At 43.0% G+C, this 10,733-nt stretch overlaps 1 protein-coding gene across 1 annotated transcript; it reads left to right on the top strand.

The window, feature by feature from the left end:
• The first annotated feature begins 533 nt into the window (after nucleotides 1-533).
• LOC110968041 (leucine-rich repeat neuronal protein 1-like) lies at nucleotides 534-10,647 on the top strand. Its single transcript, XM_022217841.2, has 2 exons — nucleotides 534-1,089; nucleotides 7,480-10,647. The coding sequence occupies exon 2, from the start codon at nucleotides 7,700-7,702 to the stop codon at nucleotides 9,845-9,847; it is 2,148 nt and encodes a 715-aa protein (XP_022073533.2). The 5' UTR covers nucleotides 534-1,089; nucleotides 7,480-7,699; the 3' UTR covers nucleotides 9,848-10,647.
• The last annotated feature ends 86 nt before the right edge of the window (nucleotides 10,648-10,733 follow it).

Raw genomic sequence — 10,733 nt, 5'->3', positions numbered from 1 at the left:
ACAAGTGACAGGTCTGAGAGAAAAGATGCATCTCTTTTTCAACATGGACTCCTGTGTGCAAGTGTTTGCTTGTGTCTGTAGATGTATTACTCATGTTGTGGGGACCTCAATCTGTTTGCACAGTCACACTGCAGGGATTCTGTGTACTTACAGGGACCAAAGTGAGTTTCAATGATGCAGAAGATTAAACAAAAGGGTGAAGTCCAGGTTGAAGGTTAGGGTAACAATAGCTTAAGGTTAGGTTAAAGGTCAGGGTTGAAAAAAGTTGGGGTTATTGTAAGGGTAGGTCTTGAGGTAATGGATGTAAGTCAGTGCTTTGTCCTCTGAAGTGATGGAAACTGTGTGTATGTGTGTATGTGCTAGAGAGAGGAGAGAGAGAGAGAGAGGGGAGAGAGAGACTCATCAGATCCACTTTAAAGTCCATTTCATTTCATAATTATTATGAATTATTAATTAGCAAGTCATTAAATTTATATCAACACTGGGACCATGGCACCCAAAAGTCTTTTGATTTCCTGCACCAATTCAAGCCTTTTCCCTTCCTGATGATGACTTACACTTTTAGTGACTTGATGAGTGACAATAGACGCAGTTTTACGGAGAACCACGACAGAAACGTTTAAAACAATCCTCTCTTGTCCGCGCACTCAGATGTCAGCGGTCCTTTCTGCGGATCCATCACAATATTATTCACACATCGCAGCTCGTGGTCGGTAGGGTGGGACTTTTGTTCCCATGGTAGTGATGACAGAACAGATGGCGAGGTTGCCTGTTTGGGCACCACAATCGGTGTCAGACGCGTTTCAGTCCAGCTGACCTGCACAGGGCAGCTGCTCGTCTCTGGAAGCTGCTGCTGCTGCCGCTGCTGATTTTCCCACTTGTGAACTATCACCGCGTTGGAGCAGAAACGGATACCAGCGGGGTATTTTTCCACACGTCTATGTGCTCCCGTTAATAAGGCTGATTACTTCTATTCCAGAAACACAGTCTGCACCCGTCGCGCATCATCCTCCAGAGCTGCGGATACTGCATGGGTCAGATACAGTAGCCTGCAGAATTCTTGCGTCCGGAGGATTCAGCGCTTCATAGGTGAGAGCATGATGTTTATTTTATGCATGTGCTGAGGTTTTGATATATGTCTGTACGATACCTCAGATTATTTACTCAATTTCTCAGGCAGGACGGTTTCAGTGGTTTCAGTAAGGTTCAAAGTGATGAAGATGAAGTCATCTTTAAAAAAAAAATGTTTTTTGGAACAACAAAGATGAAATGAAACAATAAGTGCTGAGGATCCTCGTGTTACAACCGCAGGAAGAGACTGTTTTGATTGCGCGAAATTGAACAGAGATCCTAAAATAAATACATGTTTATCATGTTTATCTGCAATGTGTGCTCCTAGTTTTATCAACAAAATGCATTTTAGCAGTGATTTGCAAGGACACTGTGCCCTGCAGTCAATCTACACGAGCTATATGATCATTATGAAGCTTTGTCAAGTCGACTGTTGGTCAATATGAACTGACTGGAGGGAGGAAAACAAAGAAAATATGAAACCTGGGTTAAGTTGCACTGTTTTTGTTTCATACATGCTGTTTTTTTGTCTATGAAATATTATGGCTGTGTGAATGCATCTCCATTACTGAACCTGCTGTCTTGCCAACAGCTCTGACATCTCACTGTACCGGGACATTAGGTTTAACTAACAATGTAGTGTAACATTTACACAAACTGCAGCATCCCTCACCAGTGCAGCTGGAACAGCTGAGTAGTAGCATCAAATCTAACTGCATGCCCAAGGGTCAGGAAATTGGCTGATGTGTGAAATTAAGACAAAGAGGAGAAGACATACAGACAGTCCAGTGTTTCTATTTCTGAATTGGAGAAAGCAGTCTGCATTGTTAGGATCACCTTTGTAGGTTCTGTTGTTTCAGCTGCTGCATTACACAGCCCCCGTAACTAAGATCACTAATGCAACACAAAGAGTTAGAGATCAGTGGTGTTGATTTGCATTGAGAAAAAAGAAATATTATGTGCTACATAACTTGTTTTCTAGCAGTTGCACAGCACACAACTTTGTGTAGTCATCTAGTGAATAAAATTAAACAGTTGATCCAGATGTCACCCAGTGAGCCAATCATATGAGAGTTTAAGAGGTTGTGGCACCTTCCCCCAGTCCTGGCGATCACAATGAACAGTGACGTATCGCCTCAGCTGGCAATGAGGAGTGTGAGAAAATTCCGAAACAAAGACGCGTCTTGGTGTGTGTGTCTGTGTGTGTTTGGGTAGGAGCCTTTGTGCACTATATGACCAACTCTGCAGCATGTGCTGGTGTTGGGGTTCCCACAGCAGTGGAGGGGAGACCGGGGGTGCGACAGCTTGACCCTCTCCCTTTGAGAGTGTGGTCTGAAGGGGAGACATGGAAACACCATGGGCCACTGAAAGGTTTTGTCAAGATGCTGTGACTGAGTCAGCAGTTTGGTCTTTGTGTGTTTATACCAATGATGAATAGAAATTTGTGATAACACTTCTGTTGCTCTCTTCTTTTGTTCTAGGTGTTGCCTGTGTAGCGCTTTTAAAACAGTTCATTGCACACTTAAATATGTGGGGAAAAAAAGAAAAATTCATTTGAAAAGCATTATTAACAGCATGATCTCTGTGGTTCTGTACCTGTAGGTCAGTTTCAACAGCGTGACTTAATTTTCTCTGACCTCTGCATTGTTTCAAATGGGATTCCCCCGGAGATGAGAGACTTTTCTCATGTCGGTGTGATTGATCGATGCTCCAATGACAATGTAATGGCTTTTCACAGACACTGCTACTGTAAGGAGGGATGGAGGGGGAGGATGAGGGCAAAAAGTGCAGAAAGAGAAAAAAAAATTAAAGCCAGGGAGGAAAAAATTGTGTCAAGACTCATCTCTGCTCCACAGGGAAATAAAGCGACCTCATGGATTTGCAGTAAAAAGAAATACAGACACAATATGCTACACCGTGACTTTTAAACCTCTGTGGAGTTTGCAGAAGCATTGTTACAGTATGCAGCGTATTTTTTCTTTGATTCCATACACTGAATTTAGCACTGGGTTTTGTCATTGTACCTTCAGTCTTGTTGCGTTTACAGTTCAGCAGTTTCCTCCTGTGGCCTTCCCGCTGAGGCAGAGCTCTCCATCTTCTCCCTCTTTACTTTCTGTCTTCTTTCTAACTGAGTGGACATGCATCCTTCTCTTCCTCGGCTACACCTCTGCTATCAGCAGCTGCACCGAAGCCCTGTGTGATGTGAAGTGAGACGCTTGCATACTAATGGAGCAGAAACAGGATGTCTCTCAGGCAGGCCAGCACAGTGAGGACATAGAGGAAACATCAGGCAGCACCACTTAGCTTTTCCGCACCACATTATAGATCTGGATTGAAACCATTTTTCTAAGAAACTATAGCTTCAGTGTACAAATCTAGATGCTTACTGTATCATTTAAGTGTTGTGTGTGTTTATGATAAAGCCACACAGGAGCATATGTGTGAGATATGGTTGTCTTTACTGGTCATGGTGTCAGTTCAGTATGTTCATGCATATGTTGTTTTATCACACGGGTTCATGCTACAGTCGCCTTGTTGCACCAGTGGAGGTTCTCATTGGCATATTCCTTCAGGTGCCTGATGGCACTAATAGCTATCGTCTCATGTCTTCTCATTTGGTTATGAAACAGAAATGCCAGTGGCATAGCCGTTGCCATGGTGATGGCATGTCTGTGAGCCTGTTGTATGGCTGCTGATTCAGAAGCACTGCTTACATTTGCACCCAGTAAAAAGGGCCCCAGAAACAGACGGGTAAAAACGTTGCCTCCTGTGAAAAATGATGCAGTGTGCTATCAAGTCAGGTTCCTCCTGGCTGTGCCACTGGTGTGTGATGAAGTGTTGTATCTATAGTGTTGTGTCTAGACTCTTAGAAGGTATAAAATCAAATGAACTGAAATTACTCCACAACGACCTAATAGAAATCATTTTTGATTAAGTCTCTTGAAGTAAGGAATATTTTTGATTTTTTTCACAGAAAACACTGACTGCCGCCTGCACAAGACCTGCACTACACTGAAATAAAGAGAAATGATCCTGCATCTGACTGCAAGCACTGACTGTTATGCCCTGAGTGTTGTCCAGAGAACCTGTCTCATAAACACATTCCTTAAGCTTTAGCAGGAAGCAGACAAACCTCATTATGTCCCACAATTACTTCTTGCTGTCTTGTTATAAACCTCTGAAGGCTATTATGACACAAATAGAAATATCAACTGCTTTGAATGTATACAGTAGTTATACCAACAGTAGTTGTGGATGTAAGTGTGTTTTATACGTATATTGTGTACTTTGATTAAACCCTCATGAAGATTGGGCAAGCAAAGAGAGTAAATCCGCCCTGCTGGCGCCTTCAGTTCAGACAGTCAGCTGGATAATGCCAAGCTGTTGAAGGATTTTTCTGTCTTCTTCCACCAGTCTGTGTATGCATGCATGTCGGAATCACAGAGTGGAATAAGGAGGGGTTCGAGGCTAGTGGGATGGGACAAAATGTGTATTTTGTGAGCAGGGAAGAGATGTGCGCAGCGTAGATCCCATGTAAGCATGCATTTTAAATTATGCTCCGTACATGTTTTTGCTGCCTCAGCCAAGACATTAGAATAGATTTTCAGGATACAGGTGCTGGCCAACAACTGGTATGGCTCTGAATGTGCAGTCACAGTTCTAATATCAGACAAAATCTCTATCAAATCTCTGAGAACAAAACTTCATAAAACTGTTGTCCCAATAAACCTTACTGACGATTTGTCCTTCAATAGAGATGCCAACTTTAGTAATAGCTATGAGGAATTTGTTTGTGGAGTTGATTAATAGATCAAAAACATTAAGATTGTATACAACAACAGAAATAATGACACACACATATATGCAGAAAATACAGTGCACAAAGCAAATTGCGTGTAATGTGGTTGTTTAGGTGTGAACTATAAAGAAACAGTAGTGGGCAAGAGGTCAGAGCAGCAGGCTGTATGGCTGATCTAGCTCTGGCCACGCAAGGTTGATGTTATGAACAGGTGGGAAGCCACTCGAACCACTTCAGTGGAGCTGGTCTGTGGCCAACAGCAGGTATCTGTGGATAAACTGGGGAGGGTGCGAGTATGAATTTGTGTACTGCAGTGATTATGAAGCAGGCCATCAGTGAAAAAGAGCATATGCGCTCGACAAATCTTCCTTAGGTCAATAAGGTCAACACGTACACACAGTGAGAGATAGGTGGGAACGGATACAGACCCCCATAGTGCTACCAGGCTGCCAGAAACCTGGTGCCAGGTGTCTGAGTTTTATGGTCTCAGCATGAAAGCAACGATTTCTCTGCCTGTCTCCTCCAATTTAATACCCAAGCAGCATGACACACGGAAGAGAAAGATCGACAAATGAATCATGACCAGGTAAATCTTTACATACCAAGGGACATATATTTATAGTAAAGTAATTAAATTGAACAACATATGAATGGATTATCTGAGAGATTTTGCATGTTCACCATTTATTCCCAGCCAGGATCTATGAATAGAGCCAAGAGAAGGTGGAGGTCACTGCTGTCACGCTTTAGTCACACTGAGGGAATCAGTTAGATCAGTTCATGTGTGACTGGGTCATTAAAGAGACCAGCCACCTGATACCAGGCATTAAATGCATTCTCACTCACAGATAAAGGGAACATGAATGAGCTTTAGTGCTTCAACACTTAAATTTCTGCAGCATCTTTCATCTATTTGTGCTGAAAGCTGGATTTGCTGTGAAGTGACAGCTTTCTGGCATGTCTAAATTTCTAGACGCAACGTCATAATGTGTTTTTCTTCATACTATAGTGCTCCATTCTGTCTTTGTTGAGGCTGCTTCTGTATTATTCCTCATGCAAATATGAGGGAAAAACTGTGGGAAGGTGTCAACACATCACGGGGTGTGAACAGTCGGCACATAAAGGAAAGAGAAAACAATCTGTATCTATTTTATGTTAATATCAGAGGAACTTGTCAGTTTTGATGTGAAACAAAATTCACCCAGCTTCCTCTCCGTGTAGCACTCACACAAACAAATACTAACACTCACACACGTATAACGTCTGGGTGCTCAGCCTCAGTCTGTGAGGATGAAGATAAATGTGAATTTCTATGAGTGTTAGTCATAGCAGGAGCTGACACTGTGGTGCTTGGCTTTAGTGAAAGAAAGCCAAAAGTCTCTCTTCTTTTCTCTATTACTACATCAACCATCATAAACATACAATAGTTTCATCTGGTCGTCTTGATTACAACTTCTGATACTCATAAATACAGCCTTACTTGTATACAAAAAAGAAGACGGTGTGTTTGTGGCTTAGAGTCATATTTTGTGTAAAAAAAAAGTCTGTGCCTGTTATCCTCACATACATTTGTAGGAGTTGGAGATGTCAAATTGACAAATGAAAGCAAAAGCCTTAAGTCTTGCAAATGAGTCTGTCGGTGAGCTCCAATCTTTCCATGCTTCACTCAGGTTGACCAAACCTGGATGTGTAAACTATCACAGTACAGCTGCAGCTCATTTAAAAGTAATGACAAATACACTGTACATGTGTGTGACTGCCTACCATGAGCCTGACTCGTAAGTAGTGAGTGATTAACAGTGAAGAGCAATCACTCCCTGTATATTAAGCCTGTTGTGTAATGGGCTCAGTGCCAGAGCTGCCGGCTGTGCCCACTCCACACACTCGCTCAAGAGGATAGCTGATACTAAGCTGGTATGCAGATAATCTAACCAACCCAGAGAGAAAGAACATGTTGGTAATCTCCAAGGAGACAGACACATTAAGGAAGCAGATCTAAAATTAACTCTTATCATCTCAGACACTGACAAATATACTGCACACTCTACACATTTTGCCTCCTTCTCTCTGCTACTTCATATGCCTAGGTAAATGGACCGTTTTGATGAGGGAATATCTTGAGATTTCGTCACTGTAACAGTAAATCTTTACATGGAAGCAGACATTGCCAATACTTTTAACTCAAGACACAGAATTTAGTTATTTTTTGGCATGAATAGTTTCTTCTCTTTCAAGATCTAGAAGTAACTTTTTCTCAAACTTATGCTTATTATCAAACTGTGCCTGACTGTGTAAGAGCTCATTAAAAAGTAGGCATGAGTGTGTATGCGATAGAAGAGCAACCAGATGAATTTGACGGATTCATTCTGCCCTGTTAGACACGTCAGTTTAGTCCCCTAAATATCTGTGGGGGTGGCACCGTGGGAGTCTGCCACTTGCCTCATTTTTTTAATCTTCAGCAAAGAAACAAGTATAACTCCGTTACTCCCTCACTTCACTCTATTGAGCTGTTCTTTCAGTTTTACTATTATCAATTATTTTTTGACAAGCAGATAATCAAAAATTGTATGCGCTTTAACAATTAAATTGCTCTCTTTCTTTTTTTTCAGGTTTAAACCTGAAGGTGTGGTGCACAGGTGAAGCTTGGACCAGATGTCTCTTGGGCCTGCTTTTTGCAAATACTGTCCTCTGGGTTAGAAATCATCATTCTGGACCTCCAGCAGCTAGCTATCAGCAAAGGAGACTAATGTTCATGAACCATCCCTTTGTATCCCTTTCCTGAAAACTGCATCTCATCTAAGCCTTTTGTGAGCAGGGAGAGCAGACAACATGGCGCTCAGCTCTCAGCCGTGGCCTCCTCTAATCTGGCTCTGCATGGGATTGCTTCTTTTCTTTCTGTCGCCAGTTTATGGCAAAGAATGTCCTCGTTTGTGTGTTTGTGAGATCCGCCCATGGTTCACCCCACAGTCGACCTACAAGGAGGCAACTACAGTGGACTGCAATGACTTGAGGCTGACGCACGTCCCTACCAACCTGTCAGCAGACACCCAGGTGTTACTGCTCCAAAGCAACACCATCTCTCGCACCAGTGGAGAGCTGGAGGCTCTGTTCAACTTGACAGAGCTAGATCTATCCCAGAACAACTTCAGCACTGTGGAAGCTGTTGGCCTCACAAACATGAACCATCTGACCACCCTGCACCTAGAAGAGAACCAGATCAGTCACCTGCCAGACCACTGCCTGGGAAACCTCTCCAACCTGCAGGAGCTCTACATCAACCACAACCAGATAAGCTCCATCTCCCCTCGAGCATTTTCTGGCCTGCGCAGTCTGCTGCGCCTGCACCTGAACTCCAACAGGCTTCATGTCATAGACAGCCGCTGGTTTGAGGAAACACCAAACCTCGAGATCCTCATGATCGGGGAGAACCCAGTTATTGGTCTCCTAGACATGAACTTTAAGCCTCTAGGAAGCCTGCGGAGTCTGGTTCTGGCTGGAATGGATCTCACTGATGTTCCAGGAAATGCATTTGTAGGTTTAGATAATCTGGAAAGCATTTCTTTCTATGACAACAAACTGGTCAGAATCCCTCAACTGGCCCTTCAAAAAGTCCCCAATCTAAAATTCTTGGATTTAAACAAAAATCCAGTTCACAAAATCCAGGAAGGAGATTTCAGAAACATGCTTCGTCTGAAGGAGTTGGGCATCAATAACATGATGGAGTTGGTGTCTATTGATCACTATGCTCTGGACAACCTACCAGAATTGACAAAACTGGAAGCCACCAATAATCCTAAACTGTCTTATGTCCACAGGTTGGCATTTAGGGACATGCCCTCCCTAGAAAGCCTGATGCTCAACAGTAATGCTCTCACTGCTCTTTACCAGCACACTGTGCAGGTGTTGCCGAACCTGCGGGAGATCAGTCTTCACAGCAACCCACTCCGCTGTGATTGCGTTATTCAGTGGATGAGTTCCAACAAAACCACAGTGCGCTTCATGGAGCCCTTGTCCATGCTGTGCACCTCCCCACCAGAACTCAGAGGCCAACGGGTTCGAGAACTAAAGCTGCTTGAGTCCCCAGAACAGTGTCTTCCCCTTATATCCCACGATACCTTCCCCAGTCACCTGAACCTAGAGCTAGGCATGAGTGTCAGCCTGGACTGTCGGGCAGTATCTGAACCAGAGCCTGAAATCTACTGGGTAACTCCTCTGGGGACCAAAATCACTTTAGATACAGTGTCAGAGCGCTACCATTTGAGCAGTGAGGGGACTCTGCGACTGTCTCATGTGCAGGTGGAAGATTCTGGTCATTACACCTGTGTAGCCCAGAACACAGAAGGAGCCGACACACGAGTTGCCACCATTCGTATAAATGGGACCCTGCTCGACAGTGCTCAGGTGATGAAAATCTATGTCAAGCAGACCGAGTCCCACTCAATCTTGGTCTCCTGGAAAGTCAACTCTAACGTCATGACCTCTAACCTCAAGTGGGCCTCAGCCACCATGAAGATTGACAACCCTCACATCACCTACACGGCTCGTGTCCCTGTAGATGTTCATGAGTACAACCTCACACACCTTCAACCTGCAACTGAGTACGAGGTGTGCCTCACAGTCTCCAACATCCACCTGCAGATGCACAAGTCTTGCGTTAACGTGACAACACGTAGTGCTACCTTTGCCCTGGACCTGTCAGACCAGCACCCGAGTGTGGCTGTGCTGGTTGTCATGTCAACCATGCTGGCCTTCCTCAGTCTAGCCACTGTGGGCGTCTACATGGCTCGCAGATGGAAGCGAAAAAACTACCACCACTCTTTGAAGAAATACATGCTGAAGACCTCTTCCATCCCACTGAATGAGCTCTACCCTCCACTCATTAACCTTTGGGAGGCTGATGGCGAAAAGGACAAAGATGGCAGCACAGAGGGGAAACCCTCTCCTGTCGACACCACACGCAGTTATTACATGTGGTGAGGATTTACAAAGGAGGCCTGACTGCCTCTTCAGCAGCACAAAAAGACACACTTTTGCCATTTTGGTGCAAAAGTCGTATAAAGTTGCAAATGTTTTTTTTTGTATTCTCAGCTTTGCTCATAAGAGGCAGAGTGATCAAGTGCAGGATTTTTATTAGTATAGCGTATCGCCTTTGTTTGACTCTTTCTATCTCTTAATTGTTCTGGACTCTCCAAGATGGCAGCTGTATTTAGCCTCCAGGTTGTCTTAGTTGCTCTGCTCTGTTTCTGTGGTGCATTTTTGACTCACGTTCTTTTGGGTTAATTATACAGCAGCAGGGACAGACGGTCTTCTTGCAGCATTAGTACAAATCAATGTTTCTTTCTCTGTTTTGTAAAACAGTTAATCTGTTGTGCACTGATAGATAAAGAAGTTTGTATGAACTTCAGTTAAAAGCTGACAGCAGGATTTAGACTCAAACTGTCTACTGAATGTTAGCAATTGTGCAGTAATGTTGTATCAACTATACCTTTGAAAACTCTGATATACACTGCAAGAGAATAGCCTTTTAGTTTGCTGATAAATGTGATGTTAAATGCTAGAAATACAAATGTTTGTTAAAACCTCTAAATTTTTTGTATTATTATGATCATTATTATTATTATTAAGGTGCACTAGAAACTTTTTGACTCTTTCCTCATTTACTCATTTATTTGGCTAGAGTTTTAGAGTTTTTTTTTGCTAATTGTTTAGTTTATCATTTTCTCATGCAATATGTATACTGATAAAGTCAAAATAAATAAAATTTTGGTTCTTTTGCAGACATTTTTTTTTTTTTTTAATTCTTTCAGTTCTCTCTCAATGTCACTTTTAGGTGGATTCTCAATTGGAACTTAAGCCCCTTGAT

Source organism: Acanthochromis polyacanthus, chromosome 5, assembly GCF_021347895.1.
Source record: "Acanthochromis polyacanthus isolate Apoly-LR-REF ecotype Palm Island chromosome 5, KAUST_Apoly_ChrSc, whole genome shotgun sequence".
Lineage (NCBI taxonomy): Eukaryota > Metazoa > Chordata > Actinopteri > Pomacentridae > Acanthochromis > Acanthochromis polyacanthus.
The sequence above is the reverse complement of the archived record's forward strand: the minus strand, read 5'-3'. Positions and strand labels throughout refer to the sequence as shown.